The sequence below is a fragment of the Meles meles genome, chromosome 9 (genome assembly GCF_922984935.1).
Source record: "Meles meles chromosome 9, mMelMel3.1 paternal haplotype, whole genome shotgun sequence".
Classification (NCBI taxonomy): domain Eukaryota; kingdom Metazoa; phylum Chordata; class Mammalia; order Carnivora; family Mustelidae; genus Meles; species Meles meles.
The window spans coordinates 28,945,696-28,966,101 of record NC_060074.1 but is presented as its reverse complement, the minus strand read 5'-3'; the positions used below and the strand labels follow the sequence as shown (position 1 = coordinate 28,966,101).

Genomic DNA, 20,406 nt, shown 5'->3' with positions numbered 1-20,406 from the left:
GTCTGACCCCGGGTCTTTTTATCTCCAAAAATGACACCCTTACCTCCTCCCCCACCCACACACCCTTCATCCAGCGTCATTGGCTTGACCTCCTAAAATTCCTCGAAACCACCCCCCTTCTCTACTCCCCCAGCCACCACCTACCTATTCTAGATTACTTAAAATCTTTATTGTTTTTTTGTTAAGTCTTCAAAACTTTTTAAAAGTAATCTCAGCACCCAACGTGGGGCTCAAACTGACAACCCTGAGATCGAGAGTCACACGTCCTACTAGCGGAGCCAGCCAGGGGCCCCTATCGTGGTCTTTTAAAGGCATAAACCTGACTGCCGCTCCTGCCGCACCCCTGCTTCGACCATAACGGCTCCTGTCCACTTTCAGGACAGACGCCTCGTTCCCTAACGGGGCATAGCAGGCCTTGCTCCATTAGGCCCCCGGCCCCTCGGCCGGCTGCTCCCCGGTTCCGCACACCAAAGCCACGCTGGCCTCTGTGCTCATTCCCTGCCTCTGGGCTTCACGCACGCTGTCCCCTTCTCCAGGAATAACCCATTTTGCCTGAATAGTTCCTGGTCCCCTTTCAGAAGGAAACCTCTGACTGAGTCAGCTTCCTTCCTGGGAGACCCTTCACCGCACCTGCACTTCACATTTGTGGCACTTATCATCACTGAAATGAAATCATAGTGTAATCGGGGTCCCTTGAACCCTCTGTCCACACTGAGAGGTCCCCTCACGGGAAGGAGGGGACCAGATGTGTTCTGTTTCCCAGCACATCCCAGCACCTGCTCATCTAACCGACGTCAGATTATTAGACGTCATCTAACCGACGTGGGTTGTCCAACCCACGGCCCGCCAGCTCCCTCCACCCTCCCCCTAGAGGCAGACCTACCTCCTTCCTGCTGGGGTCCACCCCCTCGGGGAGCTCCTCCACAGGCTTGTTCACCAGCTGCTCCAGGGGAAAGATGGGTAGAGGCCCAGAAACGAGGTTGCTGTTCATATCGAACGTGTCCAGCTTAGAGCTGGTGATCTCCTAGGGAAGAAAAGGAAACCACTGGTGTGTTCTGCGGGGTTTGGGGCTCCCTCCCAGGCTGCCTTTTTTCTCCAGAATCAGCACTGATTCTAGAGCATCTCCTTCAAGAAGCCTTCCGTACCCGCCCCCACCTGCCCACACACACTCCTCAGAACACAACACCTGTTTGACCTGTGACCTACAACTTAGTGGTTTGTATCCAACCAGAGCCAATGGGTCCGAGATGATTATTTTGTTCTATGACTTATGAACTTCTCTCCATGGCTTCCCACAGATGTTCAAGGTCCACCTTGGACATTTATGACCCTCTTTCTCTTATCTGTTATGACACGGTCATCAGTAAATTCCTCCAGCCTTGCCCTTTCCGTCCATGCTTTCCTGCCTGCACCATCAGCCCAGCGAGAAGGGTTTATTGGCCACACGGGGTACTCAGCCTGCAGGTGGGGCCCAGGAAGCAGCCTTATCGGCTGATGACCCCACGTGCTTGTGAAACTGTGTTCGGGACACATTTCTACAGAGTCTGCTTGGGGCTCCCTCCCCTGTGAGCCCGTGAGCTTCCCAAAGGAAAGGCTTTGCTTTCAGAGTCCCATAACCCTGCGCCCATGGGCCCAGTGCTGTTCTGGTCACTAACTGAGAGACCGCAGTTTGCCCCTGGAGAAAGGACCCCAGGGGTGACCACAGCAGACAACTCATTCTTTCTCGAAGTGGACGAACTGTGTCAAATCCCCTAGCTCTTCGTTTAAAACAGGCACATTCCCGGGCTCAGCCAGACTCCACACACTAGAATTGGGGGGTGGGGTAAGCGGGACTTTGGGATCCGCGTTTTAACCGGCTGTCCCCACCTCACTCCTGCCTCCCATCACCCAGACAGAGGCTTTCTTATGTGTGCTCAGACTAGCACACGGAGGAGAAGAAACAGCTGGAGGCCTTGAAGTTCAACAGGGAGAAGCACTTCTATGAGCCGGTGAGGGTGGGGGAACCCCGTGGAAAAGGGAAGCCCAGGGCCCAGCTGTCTTTTCTAGAACTTTCTCAGCTCCCACAGGGTTGTGTCAGTTAGCCGCCTGCCCCGTACTCACCACAGTGATCTCACCCCAGTCCCTTGAGTTTCCAAGCTCCGCCTTCAAGTCCTCATAGGATTTGGTGTTCTGCACATAAACCCAATTACAAGTCAGACCCGGCTCTCAGCAGAGGGCATGGAAGAATTTTCTTTCTTTCAGGAGGTTGAAAGAAGGTTGGCCTCAGGCCTGGGGGTGGGAAGGGGCGGAGGGGGGCTCAGATGGGGACTGGGGCAGGGACCCTGAAAAAGGAGGCTGAATGGTGAGGGTGGGGACCCACGGGGCTGAGAGTCAGGAAGAACCCACTCAGCCCCACGAGAGGACGGAGTCTACTTTCAGACGCACGTGCAGCCTGGAGACGCTGCCTCCCCCGAGGAGGCTCTGGGGCATCCTGGAGAACGGGGGGCTCCTCCCAGAGCCTGGAGGAGTCCCTGCCGCAGAGGGTTGAAGGGAGTCGGAGGGACCCTGGTTCCATGAGGAACTGTGTGTCCCTACATGTCCAGGGCCTGGCCCCAAGCATGGCACTCGGCCAGCAAGGGAAACCAGCACAGACTGGAGGGGAGGGACGGGCCTCCAGAGCTTGGGCCCAGTGACCCTGAGAGGAATTTAAGAAGTTCTGGCAGTTAGATTTGCAACCTGGAGACTTGTTTAATCTATACTCAAGACATAATCCAGCCCCTCAAGCCCTGAACAAATGCTCTCAAAAAATGCATTTGAGGAAATTCATCTAAGCTCTAGTTCCCTCAAATCATCTGTTATGCACTTTCGTGCACCCAAAGCCACCTTTGGGCTTCCTCCTTCCTGCAGAAAACTTGCACGGGCTCCCGCCTTGGCGACCTGCCCTCTGCTTCTGTCTGGGGCCAGTTCAGGAGAACCGTGTGAAAGTCTTACTCACTGTCCCTCAGGTAAGGTCCACATGTATGACCCACTTTGCTTAGAAGCAGGTGCCAGGGAGACACTCGTCTGTCCTTTAGAACTGATGTGTGTCATCCCCATCTGGCTTGAGGATCCACCAACACTGTCCCGAAGAAATTTCTGCAATGATGGAAATGTTCTTTCTCTGACCTGGGGCCACTAGCCATAGGGAACTATGATGTACTTAGCTTGGGGCTTGTGAGAAACTGAATCTTTACTTTTAGCTTTATTTATTTGAAAGATTTTATTTATTTATTTGGCAAAGAGACAGCCAGAGAGGAAGCACAAGCAGGGGGAATGGGAGAGGGAGAAGCAGGCTTCCCGCCGAGCAGGGAGCCTGATGCAGGGCTCGACCCCAGGACCCTGGAATCATGAACTGAGCCAAAGGCAGATGCTTAATGACTGAGCCACCCAGGTGCCCCATTTTGTTTAACTCTAGTTAATTTAAGTTCAAGTGGTCAGTACAGCTCTTAGCAAGAATGTCCATCAGCTTTGAGCTACATCCAGTGCTCAAGAAAAGCATGGTCATGAGCCTGGCTTTTGATAGACTTTTTTTTAAAATAAATTTTTATAAAATAAATAAATATTTATTTATTTATAAATATTTATTTATTTGACAGAGAGAGAGAGATCACAAGTAGGCAGAGCAGCAGGCAGAGATTGAGAGGAGGAAGCAGGCTCCCTGCTGAGCAGAAAGCCCAATGTGGGGCTTGATCCCAGGACCCTAAGATCATGACTGGAACCGAAGGCAGAGGCTTTAACCCCCTGAGCCACCCAGGCACCCATGAGCCTGGGTTTTTGATCGACTTCCTTCCTTCTTCCCTCACCAGAGTGCTTCATGGACTTAACACAGTCTGCTTTTTTATTTGAGGCCCCCTCAGACCCCTTTAAAAAATCTATCACTGGTCATCTATCACAATGAATAGAAGAGCCCGGAAGTCTGCCCTGCCCTTGGGGTGTGCCGTGAGCAGCCTCCTGGAGAAGATCCTGCTGGGCTAGAAGGATTTGGGGTGCGGGGGTAGCCACTCACACTCCACTTGAAGGGATCCCATGCCAGGAACCAGCCTGTGAAGATGGGGGGTTCGTGTCCCTGCTTCACCACAATGATGGGGGTCTCGGGGTCACGGCCGCTGGGATGGGTCTTGAGGTACTCCTGGGCCGTGATGGCTGCGGCTTTCTTCTCCTCCTCGTTGGCGTGCTTCCCAATCCAGAAGAAGACCTGTGGGGAATCCAGAGTTCCGGCAGGCCTTCTCGTGCTCCCTGGCCCACCGCGCTCCGCCTTGGTTCCGCCAGGCTCCAGTGACCGACAGTGAAGCTTAGTGACCTTGGGCAGACCTCATGGCCTTGACTTTGCATCTGGGACATGAAGAGGTTGGACAGATGCCCTCTACTTGGAGACGCTGCCAGTGCGGGACTCCTGACCTCTCTAGAGCCTCAGACCCTTAAAAACATGCTTCTGCCACGTGAAAGAAACGGGGCTTTGGGAAAATCGCTGCACATAAAGCCAATTACAATTCCTCTCTACCTGCCTCCTTCTTCCTTAGGCTCTTGTTGTCCAGGATACTACTCCCAGGAAGGAATGAGGGAGCCAAGAGAAGGCCAGACCTTAACCTGTCCATAAAGTCACTATTTCTTGGCCCTGGGGCTTGAGCTGGTGGGAAGGGAGGGCCCCAGGCCTTGATCATACCTGGTCCCAGACATCGAGCAGGAACACATCATCCTCTTCCAAGTCATCCTGATTGAAGTCAGGGATTTCCGTGGCCAGGAAGCGCCCGGTCTGGTTGGAACATTCAAAGAGCCGGGGGGTGATGGCAAGAGTTTCCTCCTTCAGCCTGCAGGATGCAGAGAAAATTGTGGCGGCAGGAGGAAGGTGTCGAGAGGAAGAACGGAGGACACAGAACTCCGACGCGGAAGGCCCAGCTTCTAGGAAAATGCTCTTTTTTCTGATCACGCGAAAAGCGGCCCCCTCCTCACATGGGAGTCCGAGAGCGCTCGGAGGGAGAAATCCCGCTGCCTTTCCAGGAGGTGCGTTCCCGGGGCTTTCTGCAGGACTGTTGGGAAGTCCTGCTATCTTCCTTCTAGGTCTCCTCCTGCCACTGCAGGAATGCCCTTTTGCTTCTGAGGAGGGGAGGGAATAGTGGACCCTGCGTATTCTTTAGAAAAACCCCTGGAAAGAGTGTTTCCGGCTGGGGCTTCACAGCATCCAGGTCCTGTGTCAGGACTAAAGAGCAGGATTCTGGCAGATTCCTGCAAGGGCAAGCCCTGGCCCTCTCTTTGAGTTGCTTCCTAGCTGGTGAACACCATTTGCCAAGAAACTGCCCTCCCTACCCCTGCACTGGGCCCCAGGTACGCCAGCACAGACACAGCCCCTGGGCTCAAAGGGTCTGAGGGCCCAGTGGGCTGTCCCTTCTTCTTTCATCTTGTAGCCCTGGGGACCTGGTACACAGAGTCCTCAGTCCATGCCCACTGCAGGCTCTGGGCCAAGGCATGGAGGTGCTGGGAGGCTCCCCAACCTCAGAAGGCAAGCTGGAGGCAGAGACACCCCATAGTTACCTCTTGGTGCTGGCGTAGGGAGCCTTTCCACCCAGGGCTACCCAGAAGCTGGCCGGCTCCTGTCCTTCCACCACCACTTGCTTCTCTGTCCTGGAGATGTTGTCCGAAACCATCTTGGCCATCTCACGCTCGTCCCCGCTACAGCCCTGGGGAAAGGGGGTCAGCTGTGTTGGGGGAGACCATCTCTACGGCTATGGCTACCCCCCCTTCCACCATGTTTACTGGCCCAGAGCTCCTGGGTCCAAGAGGGCCCCTCCTGCCCAGATCAGGACCCCAAGCACACCCTTCCTCTGTCCTTGACACTCCATAGCATGGCAGAAGGGACAGGAGTCTGCACTCTCCTTACAGGGCAAGAGAAGACATCCAAGAAGCTGAGATGGATGGCGATGCAGCAACAGGTACGGGGATAATGGAGAGAGCCCCAGACACAAAGACAGACCAACACTGGGACAGACAGGGGTGGCTGAGACAAACAGAATGAGAGAGACTGAACCAGGCACAGAGGCACTGAATGTGAGGGGGAATGGAGACTGGCTCAGGGCAGCTGGGAAATGAGCCAGAAGGACCTATGGGCCAGGGGCTCCCCTGAGGCCTGGGGACCCCCTAAGACCCACTTGGCGAGGGGAGGCCCCGAGGCCCTGCACGCACCTTCCCGCACCACAGGTAGCAGCAGGACTGGGTCTTAAGGATGAAGACGTCATTGGAGTTGAGGGAGCTGGCCCGGGGTTGGATCTCAAAGGCCTTGGTGCTGTTGGCGCTGGTTCCCTGCACCTGGAACAGCCTGGTGGAGGGCACTGGCTCCACCTGGTTGGCCCGCGAGGTGCCTCCCTGCAGAGAGAGCGGTGGGAGCAACTTAGTACAAACCATGGAAGATTCTGGAGAGAGGCACGGAGAACAGAGTGGAGGAGAGGCTGGGTGGGGTGTGGTTGCACCCAGATCCTCTGCGGCATCATCCCCAGACTGGCTTTTCCAAATGGTCACGGCACTCCCCTGCTCAGAAACCTTCAATGGCTCCCCATTGCTTATAGGCTAGAACCAGCTCAATAGTGCCCCCCAGACTCACTCTGCTCTCTCCAGACCCTCCTGTTTAGCTCAGCCGGGCTTCTCCCTGCTCCGTGTCATGGGTCCCCTCCTGTGGGCCCTCATTTTACCTCTGCCAAGCACCTCAACTCTGACCCTCATGTCAAGAGCCCCTCCAAACCCCACCTCGGGCTCGGGCTCAAACTCCCTGCCTGCCCCAGATTATTTATTTACACTCCGCATTGAACCACATGGGGCCTCTGGCTGTCCCCCACTCTCCCAACAAGACTGGCAGCAGGAACACAGGCCTTCCCCAGCCCCGGCACCTTGCAGAGGGCTGCAGGTTCCTGGGTGCTCGAGAAACAGCTGATTTCTTAAATGAGTGCAGATGTCTGCTCCATTACTTTGGAAGGCACCAATGCCCTAGGGACAGGCTCACTGTGGGAAAATCTAGCCTAAAGAACTGCCTTTGTCATGCAGAGGACTGGGTGTGGGTGGAGGGGGGTGTAGACAGAAACTGGACTTGCCCATGCTGGGCATTCCTGCTGCATACTGGTTCCTATGGTGTGGTGGTTTCTACTGCCAGTTCCACCTGGGGGATGGGGCCTCACACAGTCCTGCCTCTGGAGGATGTGCTTCATCCCTGGGTACCCCCCACCCCCACCCAGGCCTCCTTCCCCATCTCCTGATGCCCACCACGCCGCAATCGTGGGTCCTCCCAGGAGCCGCGGGCCAGCAGCCACACCTGGTAGACCACCATTCGTCCCTTGAAGATGGCCAAGAGGTGCGGTGGCTCCTTGCCCATCGGGACCCGGATCTGGACTGGTTCGTTGTTGTACTTCTGGTCCAGGATGACGGCTTGATAGGCAGAAGCTGTTATTTCATCCTGGCTGGCCTGGCTACCCTGGGGACAAGCACGATGGAAGTTGGGGAGACATAGTCGGACCTAGCCCTGAGCCCGTTCCCGGCTGTAGCTACAACTCCATCCCTGATTCTCACCTGGCCTGAAACCCAACTGTCTGCCCCACCAAAGAGCACCCTGGAAATAGCCCAAAGTGACCCAGACCCATTTGATCCCAGCCCCACACCTAATCCTTTCCCAGCCCCCAGCCAACCCTAGCTCACCTGCTACCCGGCCTTAACCCCAGACCTCCTCCCCTTCTTACTTGGGGGAACACCAAGGATACTATACCACTCCCTCCAGCACCCAAGCATATCTGGACCCAGAAACCCACAGTGCTTTGAGCAGAGGGAGGGAATTTCATGGAAATTGGAAGGGAGACTCCAAGAACTCAGAGAAGGGGCAAGGGTCGTGAATGGGGGTACCCTGTGCCCACGGGATCTCATGGCCAAAGCACTCCCAAGATGGAAAAGGGGTGAGCTCCCCATCACCGGAGGTATTCAACTCAAAGGTGAGGGCTGCTTGGAGTGGGAGCCGAGCTGGCCCTGGTCCGGACAGGGAAGCGTAGGCCCTCACCTGCCAAATGTAGAGCAGGTAGTGCTTCTTCTCGCCGATCAGGTAGGTGTAGAGGAGCAGGTAGCAGTCACCTCCGTAGAAGTGGCCTAGCCACTTGGAATCCACCGGCACCAGCTCTAGGTCCTCAATGCGCCACACCTGGGGCCATTGCCAGGCCGGTAAGAGGGCAGGGACGGGTTCTGCCAACCTCACCCCACCCAGCCCCGGCCTCCCGCCCTCTCCATACCTCGACCTCTCCGCTCCCGTCATCCACCATCTTCTGCTGGGCAGCCACCTGAGGCTGCACGTGCATGGATGTGGCATCAAACTTCACCTGCTCCACTTTGGCTGGAGGGGGAGGGGCATCAGGACACCAGCTGTCAGCAGCTGAGGTCCCCAGGGTCCTCACAACAGCCCTGAGTGATGGCTACAATTCTTAGATCCATTTCACAGATGGAGAAGCCGAGGCTAGAGAGATCGGAGGGCTTCCCAAGGTCACAGAGCTAGAGAGTGGCAGTTACAATGCGAACCCCCGTCTCCCACCCCTGAGACTTCGGGCTTCACCATGGCCTCCCCGAGGAGCCAGGAGAGAAACAGCCCTTTTATCTTCCTCCAGGGGCCTGGCCCGGAGCTTGCCTTCAGCAAATACTGTCTGGTGAGACACCGATGTTGTCTGGTTTCCAGGGAGACAACCCCATTCCAAAGGACAGACAGGTGCTTCTCAGCTCCCTTTTTGGGACAGCTGAGTTTACCCGAGTTCCCTCGTGTCCCCACCCTATCGGGGGAGCCCAGAGCCGGGGGTGGGGGGTGGAGCACATGGAAGGGGTGTGTCTGGGAAGCAGGCGAGGAAGCAGGTGCAGGCACCCTCCAAGCCCCACTCCTGCCTTGGGCCGGTCCTCACCCACGGAGCCCAAGGTGTGGGTTTTGCCCAGGCCTGAAGTCTGGTTCGGCAGAGTCCACTTCTGGAAGAGCTGCTGAAAGACAGCCGACTCGGCCCCATCATTCTGCACCTCCACCTGCGTGCTGGGCGGGTACTGCTTCGCTTTGATGAAGTTCTGGGAGGGAAAAGGACTGGCTGGGGCTGTGTCCCTCTCTTAACCTCCACAGGCCCCCAAAAGCAAGCCACAGCCTAGCTCGAACCCAACCAGACCCAACCGCAAACCTACCCCTGGTTACCAAGCCCAAACTGAACCTGGCCCCAGTCCCAGTGCTGACCCCAAAGCTAAACCCTGCTCTGGTCCCAACACGAAAGCCCCAAAGAGGCCCCAAAGAGATCCCAAACTTGACCCTACCTCAATTCTAACCCCAATCCCCAGCTGCCATCTCCAACCTTGAGCCCAACCCCCATTCTAACACTGAGCCCAAGCCAGCTAGGGTTACTGAGTCTAGCCCTAGTAATGACCCCAAACTCTGACTTGGCCCCAGCCCCCTGGCTAACCCAGTCCCCTCTTGCAGGAAGGCCAGCCGCTGTTTCTCCCTCCTTTCTCTGAACCAGATTGAGGTGGGAGCTCATATCCTGAGAGGGGGTCCCCGGATTGCCTGGAGCCTTCCCCCCCACCCCCAGCATAGAAAGAACCCTCAAGATGGCTATGGAACTGATCCTTAGCTCCCTAGCTGGGTCAGGCCCAGAGCTTTCCAAGGCCTCTGCCTGGTGCTACATCCAGTCTGACCCCACTTCCCCCTCCCTGCTGCGTCTGCTTCTCTCCCTTCCCCTCCCGGACCCCCATGCCCACCAAGGCTTGGTTCATGGCTCCCGTCCTCTCCTGGGCGTTGGCATTCTTCCCCTTCCACACGTAGATCTTCAGTCCCCCCTGGTCCAGAATGTAACAGTCCTGGGGGGGGAGGGGAGAGATGCCGCGTGGGAGCCCGAGCCTGCGGGCCGTGTCCAACCACAGAGCTGCTGGGAACAAAGTGGCTCCAGCCCCCAGCCGTGATCCTGCTGGGGGGATTCCAGGCAGCGTGCAGCGGGAGGGGAGCTGGGGCTGGGGGTCTCCACATTCTCTCACCTCGTGACTGAGCAGGTCCTGGGTGAGTGGCCTTGTGGCAACTTCTCTAACCACCAGCTTTCCCGCTGAGTCAGACACGCTGCAGGACAAAGGCACAGCAGGGTTGGGGGTGCGGGGGTCCCATAGCCCAGCCCCCCAGAGGGATGCCCAGTAGCCACGAAGAGCCCAGCTGGGCACACACTCACTGGTACAACTTGAGGGCGGCCTTGACCGCGGGCTCCACCACGTTGTCGGGCACCGCAGCCTTCAGGGACACCCTCTGGCCCAGCACATGGTTCATGATCTCCATCAGCTTCGGGGACTCCTTCTCATTCTCCCCATCCACCACTGCCACGTAAGTCCGCCCACCCCGCTCCTGGTCTCGGATCTCCTTGGCCAAGGTCATGCCCTGCAGGGAGGTGACCCAAGAAGGCTGGGGGTTGGGGGGGGAGGCAGGCGGGAGGGGCTGTGGCTGCCCCCACAGCCGTGCCTGCAGAGCCCAGTCCCCACTCCAGCACCCCGGGAACGAGGCATCTGTCCTGCCTGCACCCCCAGTGAGGGCACCAAGTGAACCCAATTGGGGAAAGCACGTTTCTTGTTGGCGGGAGGTTGTTTGGGGTGTACTTGCTGGGCCTTCCATTTTGACATTGAAATTTGTGATTTTACTTCACAGCTGGGGACAAAAGCGGAAGGAAGCCTGGGTCTCGGGGGGCTCAGTCTCTTTGCCCCGACATGAGCTCGCACGTGCACGAGCACACACGCATGTGCATCTACACGGCCTCAAGGGTGCTCACACGCATGTGCACACACACACACACACTCACACCCTGGCTCCCCCTTCTCAGTCTGATGGCCTCCGCTCTGGGGACTGGCATTTCGGTCCCCAGCCCCCGTCCCGGGCTTCCTCCTATTTCTGTCCCCAGCGCAGCTCTTTGCTGTCCTCCCATTTTCCCAACTTCCATGATAACCCGTGTTAAGAGGCCCCAAACTGAACTTGATTCTCCCCTCCGCCCCGCCCGCCCCAATCTGTGTCTCCTTTCCCCTCCGTGGGACTCAAGCACAAGACCTCTCTCTCCTCGGCCCCATCGGCCACGCAGGTAAGGCCAGCGGACCCCTGCTTCCTGTCCCAGGGGCCCTGCCACCTCTCGCACCCCCATCTTCACACAGGTGGCTGCCAGCTCCCTGCCTGCCGGCCGGCCGCCTCTCCATACCCCTTCTCCCCTTCAGAGCTCCTGGGCACCAGGAACAGAGCCCAGCCCTCTCCTACCACCTCCTGGCCACAGAACACACCCCCAGAGCCAGAGAGAGACCTCTCTCTTCTCCCAGCTCCCTGTAATCGCCATCCTGTGCCCTCCCCACCCCAGCCACTTCTCCCCTGCCTTAGGGCCTTCTCCACCCCACCCCACCTTCTCCTGAAAGCCTTCCTAGAACCCCCGGTGCCACATACCCGCCCCTCACTGCTCAGCTCCTCTCTCCACTTAAGGGCCAGCTGGAGGCCAGCGCCAGGGCTCTGCCTACCTCATTCACGCTTGGCACCGGGCCCGCCCCACAGCACGGCCGTGTGACACCTCCTGGGGGAGCCGGAACGCATGCGAACCCCCACAGAGACTCAGATCTATCTTTGAACACCCTCCGGGGCAGCTGGCCGCGAGGGGCCTGGGGATGTGGGGGCGGCAGAAGTCTGGCGAGTGTGGGGGGCAGGAGAGGCGCGGGTGCGTGGGACCCCGCAAGGGCAGAGCGCAGCCCGGGAGAGGGCTGGTGCTGGGGCTCTCACCCTGAGTCTCTCCATGCGGTTGCTCTCCGGCCCATTCCACTGGATGATAATCCTCCCCAGGTCCAGGAGAAAAACATCCCCGCAGTTGAAACTCTTCCAAGACACCTCCACCTGGAGGGCCACAGGACCCCTCCGCTCAGATCGCTCAGATACTTGCTTGCCCCAGTCCACGTCACTTTCCACCACCCCCCCACACCCCACCCCTCCTCCCCACCCCCGCCTCCTCCTCCCTGCCCACACCCCTCCTTGGCCTGTGCCCTCCGCCCAGGCTGGGAGGGGAGACAGGAGGCTCTGCCCCAGGGCCCTGGGCGATGCCCACCTCTCCGGCCACCACATTCCTCTTGCCCTTGACGTGCAGCAGCCTCCGGACCTCGTAGGAGTTGGTCTCCACGTGCTTCATGCCAGAAGCCACACCCCCCTTCAGGATCCTGAGAAGAGAGGGAGTTGACCCAAGGGAAGTAGTGGCTGGGAAGCGCGAGAGAGCCCAGGTGCTGGGGCTCAACCCAGCTGAGGGCGGGGCCCCAGATTAGGATGAGGGGCACAGGTGCCTACAGTTGCCTGCTCTGAGGCTCTCGCTCTCCGGGTCATGAGAGTGCAAGGTCAGTGTTCTGCCTGCCTGTGCATGCCTTCTTCAGCCTCCTTAAAGTTTGCGTCCTAGATGCCTCGCTCCCCATCCTATGTAGTCCCTGCCCTGCTGAGAGGGCCCGCAAAGAAGGGCAAACGGTGATGTGGGTTTGTGGAAGGACAGGACAGGACTCGGAGGCGGGTGTGTGTGTGTGTGTTTGTGTGTGTGTGTGCTGCGGCCTGAATTGTGTCTCCTCCCAAACTCCTTTGTTGCAGCCTTAATCCCAGTGTGGTGGTATTTGGGGATGGGGTCCTTGGGAGGGGGTAGATTTTGATGAAGTTTAGTAGGGGTCCTGAGGGTGGGGTCTCCGTGATGAGGTTAGTGCCTTTATGGGAAGAGACACAGGAGAGTTTGCTCACTGTCTTCACCATGGGAGGACACAGCAAGAAGGTGGCCGTCTGCAAGCCAGCAGGGGGCTCTCACCAGCAACCCAATCACCTGACCACCTTGATTTTGGATCTCCCAACCTCTAGAACTGTGAGAACATTAATTTCCGTTGTTTAAATTACTTATTCTATGGTATTTTGTTAGGGCAGCCCAAGCAGACAAGACAGCCGCCTGCTCCTGTGCCCGAAGCGGTGAGCTGTTGCTCTAAGCGTGGGAAGAAGAGGAGCAAGACAAAAGGGAGAGCTAGGGACTGTGGCTCAGCAGAGAGCTTCCGGCCTATCCTACTGGTCAGTAGCAACTTGATCTTGACTGTGTGTTTCCACAGGAAAAGCCCAGAGTCCAGAACTTCAGGCTTTTCAAGAAAAGCTAGCAATCGGAGTGTTTAGTGGAAAGTGCTGCTTTAGGGAATGGAGGAGCAAGTCAACTGCCCATGGGCCAGAAGGAAGACTTGCTGTGATGTCCTAGAAGGCCTCCTGCGGCAGTGAGCTCTCCAGAATGTTCAAATAGGGGTTGATCTGCAAAAATCCATGGTGCACAGACTTTCACAACAGCCTCTGGGGCAGCTAAAGACACTCAGAGGGATAGACTGGGACGGGACAGCAGCAGAAATGGGAGTGGGGAAGCGGAAAGAGCAGAAGTCTCCAAAGGCCCATGGTAGGTCTCCCTCAGAGGCTCCCCGAAGGCCCCAGCTGGTCCCCTCCGGCGCCCCAGCCCCTTCCCGCCCGCAGGGCTGCCCATCCTTACACCAGGCCCTGTTTGAAGTAGCCTCGGAAGGCCTCGCTCTCGTTGCCCTGGACCTCTCGGTGCTGGACGGCCCGGCCCTTCAGGAAGTCGTCCATCTGTGTGGTGTAGATGGCAGCCGCCCCTTGCTCATCCTGGGACGAGGCCTGACCGATCCAGAAGTGGATGTCATAGGACAGGTTGCTGCCCGTCTTGTGGATCTAGGGAGGAGAGGGGATGCACTGTGTGCGCGAAGCCCTGGGCTCACACGCCCGCTGGCTTGCTGCCTCCCTGCTCTGCCAGGTTTCGCACACACATGGATCCCAGGGGGCGGGGGTGAGCTTGGCAGGCGGGGAAGCCGGCGGGGCTGGTGGTCAGGAACCTGAAGGTCCGCCCCCCCCCCCACCCTGCCACAGACTCTCTGAGACCCTTGAGGTCTTGCTCCTCTCATCTTGGAAATAAGTTGGTTTCATAGAGCAGCATTTCCCAAGGTGAGGTGTGTGTGGGGGTGGGGGGTGGGGTCAGAGGCCTGTGAGGCGATTTGGGGGCGTACAAATGAGCATAGGAAAGGATTAAGTAAATATTCTAGAGCTACTTCCCGTTTGTGACCTGGGACCTTGCCTTCCACTCATCATGATCATGATGGGGAGTTACATTTTGAATAAGTGGATTTACATGTGAAAAGTGAGGCAATATAAGGACAAATCGAAATGCCTTCAATAGTACAGGCTGTGGCAAAAACCCAGAAGGTGAGACGAAGGGGAACTGCGGATGTGGGAAACGTGGTAGGGTGACGTCCTACTGGCTCCGACGGTCCCCAGGGCTATAAATTCAAAGAAGTTCGCCTCTGGTGGGAGCTCAAGGGCATGGAGAGCCTCTTCCATCTCTGACCCTGCAGGGCTACCAAAGGCCGAGGCCCCTGGGCACAGCCGGGGAATGCTGTCTAGGGGTAAAACCCTGCCAGCCCTCCTCTCCCCCCGCCCCCAGCCTCAAATTTCCTCCCTGATGCCACAGAGGCCTTTGCTCTCGGCTCAGCCTCTCCCATGCCCGCCCCCCCCGCCCCACTCACAGCCAGGACTATGTAGCAGTCACCGTCGTAGAAGCTACCGAAGGTGCTGGAAGGAACAGGCACCATCTTCATGGCCTAGGGAGAAGAGGGAGCTCAGAGGGGCCATCTTGGCACCCCCAGAACCCCCAGCTGCCCTGCTGCCCTTGACCCCAGGGAGAGCTGGCACAGGCAGAGAACCAGCAGGAGGGGGGCCTGAGGAAGCTGACCCGAAGAATGGATGTGACGATGGGAGGAGGAAAAGGAGGACAGCAGGAGGAGGTCTGAGAAGAGAGGAAGACAGCCTTGGGGATAGGCACCAGGGGCTTGCACCCCAGGAAGGCAGAATAACCTCAGGCTCCTCCCTTCCCTCAGTCCACCCCAGCCTGCAGAGGCCCCAACACCCAGGCAGGGCTCACCTCGATCCTCCATATCTGCACCCCCGGCGTGGTGATGTTGAGGGAGCCTTTGACCTGGGCACTCAGTTCGGTCATGGTGGAGGATCCTAGGGGATGGGGAGCAAGGGCTGAGAAGCTGGGAGTGGTTCTGGTGCGTCTGGTGCTTCTGGCGCTGACCTTCCAGCCCAGGCCTGGAGAGCTCCCGACAGCTCCAGCGGGAGGCTAGGGCTCAGGGACTTGGGGAGGCGAGGGCTTGGCGCTGCACCCCGGCCCCCAGCTGGCTGAGGGCAGAACTTCCAGTCTTCCCCCGACCACACTCTGATCTTGTCACTCTTTTGCTCAAACCCCTACCTGACTCCCTATTGCCTAACTGATTAAACCCCCACTCTTCAGCCTGCCATTCAAGGCCCTTCTTTAGCCGCAGTTTTTCTAATCTTTTGATTGGGAAAAAAAAATCATGCAGGCTTCAAGAAAAGGAAAGCAAAGAATAAATAAATAAGGGCCCAAAAGGGTACTCACCCAAAAGAAAAAACAGGTGTTCAAACAAAACTTGTACTTGGGATTCATAGCAGCTCTGTTTACAATAACCAAAAGGTAGAAACACCTAAATATCCATCAACAAAAGGTGGTGTATATGTATATATATATATGGCACTCCCACAATGGAATATTACTCTGCCATAAAAAGGAACGAAGCGCTAATACAGGCTGCAACACTAATGACCTTTGAGAACACTGGGCTTCGTGAAAGAAACTGGACGCAAAAGGCCATGTGTTGCGTGAGTCCCTTTATATGAATGATCCAGCACAGGCGAATCCATGCCCACAGCGAGTGGATCAGTGGCTGTCAGGGGCGGAAGGAGGGGCAGAGGAGGGCCTGCTAGTAGGCATAGAGTTTCCATGTGGGATGATGAAAAAATTCTGGAACTAGACAGTGGTGCTGGTTGTAGCATATATCGTGAATGTCCTGGATGCCCTGGACTGTGTCCATTAAGGTGGTCAAAATGATGAATCTTATATGTATTTTACCATGATAGGAAAAAGTGTATGCAGCCGTTTCATGTTCCTTCCTAGCCATCCCCAAACACCCCTCAGTCACGGTTGTGGTGGTGCTCAAGGTCTAGTCCCCACAAGGCAGAGACCATATTGCTCAGTACTGAACCCCCAGCATCTAACACCATGTGGACGTTTTGCAGAGTGGGTAAATGGATGGATGGATGGATGGATGTTGGGATGGATGGAAGATGGATGGATGGATGGGTGTATGGATATTGATGGATGGATGGATGGATGGTTGGATGGATGGATGATGGATGGATGGATGGGTGTATGGATGGATGGATGGATGGATATTGATGGATGGATGGATGGATGGATGGATGGATGGATGGTTGGATGGATGATGGATGGATGGGTGGATGATGGATGGATGGATGGATGTTTGGATGGATGGATGATGGATGGATGGATGAGTGTATGGATGGATGGATGGATGGATGTTTGGATGGATGAATGATGGATGGATGGATGGGTGTATGGATGGATGGATGGTTGGATGGATGATGGATGGATGGGTGGATGATGGATGGATGGATGGATGTTTGGATGGATGGATGATGGATGGATGGATGAGTGTATGGATGGATGGATGGATGGATGGATGTTTGGATGGATGAATGATGGATGGATGGATGAGTGTATGGATGGATGGATGGATGGATGGATGTTTGGATGGATGAATGATGGATGGATGGATGGGTGTATGGATGGATGGATGGTTGGATGGATGATGGATGGATGGGTGGATGATGGATGGATGGATGGATGTTTGGATGGATGGATGATGGATGGATGGATGAGTGTATGGATGGATGGATATTGATGGATGGATGGATGGTTGGATGGATGATGGATGGATGGGTGGACAGATGGATGGATGGATGGATGTTTGGATGGATGGATGATGGATGGATGGATGGGTGAATGGATGGATGGATGGATGGATGGATATTGACAGATGGATGGATGGATGGTTGGATGGATGATGGATGGATGGATGGGTGGTTGACAGAATGAACTCTCCCTGTGTGAACCAGCCTTCACCCACTGAGCTGAAAGAAACCTTCCTCCCCAAGTTTCTTTTATGGTATCTTTTACAGCTCATTCTATTTTCACCTGTGGCTCTGTGCCCTGCTGCAGGGGCTTGCCAGAATCACCTACAGAGCTTTTAAACAATATCAGTGCTTTGATGATGCTGGGGTCTATCCCCAGGGACTCTGATTTAATTAGGCTAGGTGGGGCCCAGGCATGGGTACTTTATTTTCTGCCTTTGGGAAGCGGGTCATGGGTGTTTTTAAAACTTCCCAGAGAGGGGTGCCTGGGTGGCTCAGTCAGTTAAGGATCCAACCTTGGCTGGGTCGTGATCTCCCCCATGTTGGGCTCCATGCTCAGTGCAGATTCTGCTTGAGATTCTCTCCCTCTTTCTCTCTCCCCCTCTCTCCTAACCCTCCACCTTGGTTACCACAGTAAAATCTTTAGAACAAAGACTTCCCAGAGACTCTGATATTAGCCAGGGTGGAGATCCGCTTGTCCCTGGTTACTCTCATCCCTGGTTTCCTGCCTTTCCCTATCAAGCTGAAGGTCACCCCCATTCCCCACCAAGCCCACCTCCCAGCCTGCCACAGCCTGTCACAGAGTTGCCCTCCAAGAAGGCTCCTTGAATGCTCCTTGGGTTGATGACCTACGAATGAAAGGTCATGTGGCCCCAAGGGTCAGGCTTCACGTGCTGACAGCCTGGAACTTCCCTATCTAATCTCTCATGGCACCTTGACTCTGAGTCACCTCTCTGAACAATGACCTGGTCCTTTACTGCTGGGAAACACCCTCTTCTGAGTCCTGAGGGGTGACCTCTCTCCCTGGCATTCTGGAGTTTGGGGCGAGGTCTCCCTGCCCAGCCTGTGATTAGCACCCCCTCTGGCAGCTCAGGGGACCAGGTCCAGTCACCAGCACTGTGTTTGTTGGAACCCCTGGTGCCTGGGTCCTGTCCAATGCCCCTGTGGGCCATGGCCCCTCTCTGAGGCATTTCTCAACCCACAGAGACCGCAGGTTCCCAGGACTCCTGAGCCAGTAGGACCAGTTTGGGTACAAAGGAGAAAAAGGTTTTCTGTGTTACTTCATTTTCCACCTCGGTCTACATCTTCCTTTCTCTGAGACAGACTCTTTGGCACTCCCGGACTGAATGAACACGAGTCCCAGTTCTTCATCTAGGGATGGGGAGAGGGTCAGGTCAACTAGATGACCTCTAGGGACACGCTCTGATCCTAGGAGTGAGCAGCAAAAGGAACTGACAGGAGACAGGAGGAGGCACTTCTTGCCCATCAGATGAGTGGAGATTTGGGGGAGCAGGGACTTGGATAAGCCTCCCTCCCTAGAGGAAAATCAGGATTCAGGACCTCCCACAGCCTGAACTGGGAAGGGGGAGCCTCCACTGGGGTGGGGGGTAAGGGGATCCTGAGGTGAGCTCATACTCCAAAGGTACCCTCCCAGATACTCTCTAACAGCTCCTGCTTCCATCCGTGTTGGTCCGAGCAGACGCCCCTGCACCCCACCCCAGGTGAGCCCTCCCCTGAGAGGCTGTCACTTCTGATCTGGTAGGAGGATTATGGGCTCCTCACGCCCCTCATGCCCACAGCATGGCCCCAGGTTTGGGTATGCACTGCCTTGTCCCTCAACCGGAGTTCGCTGGCTGCCCCTCTCCCTTCTGGTCCCCAGTATTCTCTGCCTCCTACTTGAGGAAGGGCACTTTTCCTCCCAGGCCCCAAAGTCAGTTACCTGGGCAACACCCTGGACCCCTTCCTCTCCTGCCCCTCTGTCCACCTGAATGTTTCTCCAGCCTGCCCCCAACATGCCCCCTGACTCTCTCTGCTCACCTGCTGCCTTCTAGTGATGCTGGATGCTTGCTTGCCTTGGTCCTCCCAGGCTGCTTCTCACCCTCCCCCTATGTCCTTACCCTTGCTCTTCCCTTTACCAAATGCCCTCCTCACTTTTCCTCGCATGGCTAAATGCTACATGCTCCTCTAGACTCAGTTTAGTTCTTATTTCTTCCAGGAGACCTTCCCAGAATCCTCAGGCTAGACCAAGGGCCCCTCCCGGGGGCTCCAAGGCACCCTGGACCCATGCCGCTCTTGACCCCTTGACCACAGGGTGATGAAAGGATCCGTTTCTAAGTCTGAGGTCTCCAAGGTCAAGGACCTAAACAGTGTTATCTGTGTAGCTCTCCAGCTCTTAGCACATAGTAGGTGCTCAACAAATGTTCCCAGAGCTTAAGTCAGAATGGTGGAATGGAAGGGTGGACCATGTTGGAGCCCTATCGGGAGAGAGGGCTCCTGCTCCCCCAGGTCCCATCTTTCCTTGCTTAACTGCCGCCCCATTGTCTTCAGTGTTCCAGCTTCAGAGACCTGCAGGGAGCTGTCACTGCTCTCAGTCCCCAGTCATGCTCTTAGGAGCTAGACCGGGATACGGCAGGCCCTAAAACCCAGGACAGCCTCCTGCTTCCCCAAGCCCAGGAGAGCAGGGAGAGAGGACACACCCCAGCATCCCAGCCTGCAGATTCTGTCCTTCGCAGACCTGGGATGCCTTCACAGGCTTTCTGGGAAGGGGTGGACCAGATGTCCCAGGATCCTGGTCTGGACTTGGGTCCTACCTCCCCCCCACTCCCCACCACCCATTTGGCCACCATGGCTGGTAAGGCCAGATGGCGGGTCTTGGTGGAGGGGAGATGGGACAGAAGCGCATGCCTGGGGGGCCAGGCATGGATCAGGGCCAAAAGGGCCCTCCCAGTCACCAGCCCCCTGCCTCTCTCTGCCTTTGTCCATTCCATTCCTGATGGCTGTTGCTCACACCCGAGGACCCAGCAGTGGCACGGAAATGGCAGCACAAAGAAATAAACGGTTTCAGATAAAGAACAAATGGGCAGAGAAACAGGGTGGGGCAGGGGAAAGGGAGGAAGAGGGAGGTCAGGGTGACTGGTCCTGGTTTGCCCAGGAGTGTCCAAATTTTAAATCTCAAAGTCCTGTGTCTCCAGATTGTCCCCATTCAGAGCAATCGGGATGGTTGGACACCTGAGGTGAAGCTGGCATCAGGCGCGCCTCTGAATGAGCAGCTGTCTAGAATGGAAACTGAAAAATTCTTTCATTGGAGGCCCAGGAAGCCGCACTGTGCTTTCTGCTCTTTCCAGACGCTCCAGAAAGCTAAGCCCCTCCCTCACCTCCGCTCCAAGGTGCTAAGGAGGCCCTACATTGCCAGGGAGAAGCCAGGACCCCTGTCCTGTCGTCTTCCACAGCCTGCTGTCCCAGTGTCCCACAGGGTTGCCTTACCTGTCCAGGGGAGACAGCTGCCACCTGGGAGGTCTCAGGGAGTTGTGGCAAGCTGGCTGCAGGAGAGCGACCTT

The 20,406-nt window shown here is 56.5% G+C and overlaps 1 protein-coding gene across 1 annotated transcript in view; it reads right to left on the bottom strand.

Annotated features, from left to right (window-relative positions):
- The window catches only part of VIL1 (villin 1), a 25,677-nt gene extending 5,271 nt beyond the window's left edge, over positions 1 to 20,406 (bottom strand). The window contains exons 1-19 of the mRNA XM_046018175.1: positions 20,333 to 20,406; positions 14,979 to 15,064; positions 14,584 to 14,658; positions 13,539 to 13,735; positions 12,102 to 12,210; positions 11,783 to 11,893; positions 10,215 to 10,417; positions 10,030 to 10,108; positions 9,757 to 9,855; positions 8,925 to 9,078; positions 8,271 to 8,371; positions 8,045 to 8,182; positions 7,313 to 7,471; positions 6,196 to 6,375; positions 5,548 to 5,693; positions 4,682 to 4,826; positions 4,025 to 4,213; positions 2,101 to 2,169; positions 884 to 1,024 (exon numbers count right to left, since the gene is read on the bottom strand). Coding sequence (XP_045874131.1) covers positions 884 to 1,024; positions 2,101 to 2,169; positions 4,025 to 4,213; positions 4,682 to 4,826; positions 5,548 to 5,693; positions 6,196 to 6,375; positions 7,313 to 7,471; positions 8,045 to 8,182; positions 8,271 to 8,371; positions 8,925 to 9,078; positions 9,757 to 9,855; positions 10,030 to 10,108; positions 10,215 to 10,417; positions 11,783 to 11,893; positions 12,102 to 12,210; positions 13,539 to 13,735; positions 14,584 to 14,658; positions 14,979 to 15,053 — 2,370 coding nt within the window. The 5' untranslated portion in view covers positions 15,054 to 15,064; positions 20,333 to 20,406. The remainder of the gene's footprint in view (positions 1 to 883; positions 1,025 to 2,100; positions 2,170 to 4,024; positions 4,214 to 4,681; positions 4,827 to 5,547; positions 5,694 to 6,195; positions 6,376 to 7,312; positions 7,472 to 8,044; positions 8,183 to 8,270; positions 8,372 to 8,924; positions 9,079 to 9,756; positions 9,856 to 10,029; positions 10,109 to 10,214; positions 10,418 to 11,782; positions 11,894 to 12,101; positions 12,211 to 13,538; positions 13,736 to 14,583; positions 14,659 to 14,978; positions 15,065 to 20,332) is intronic.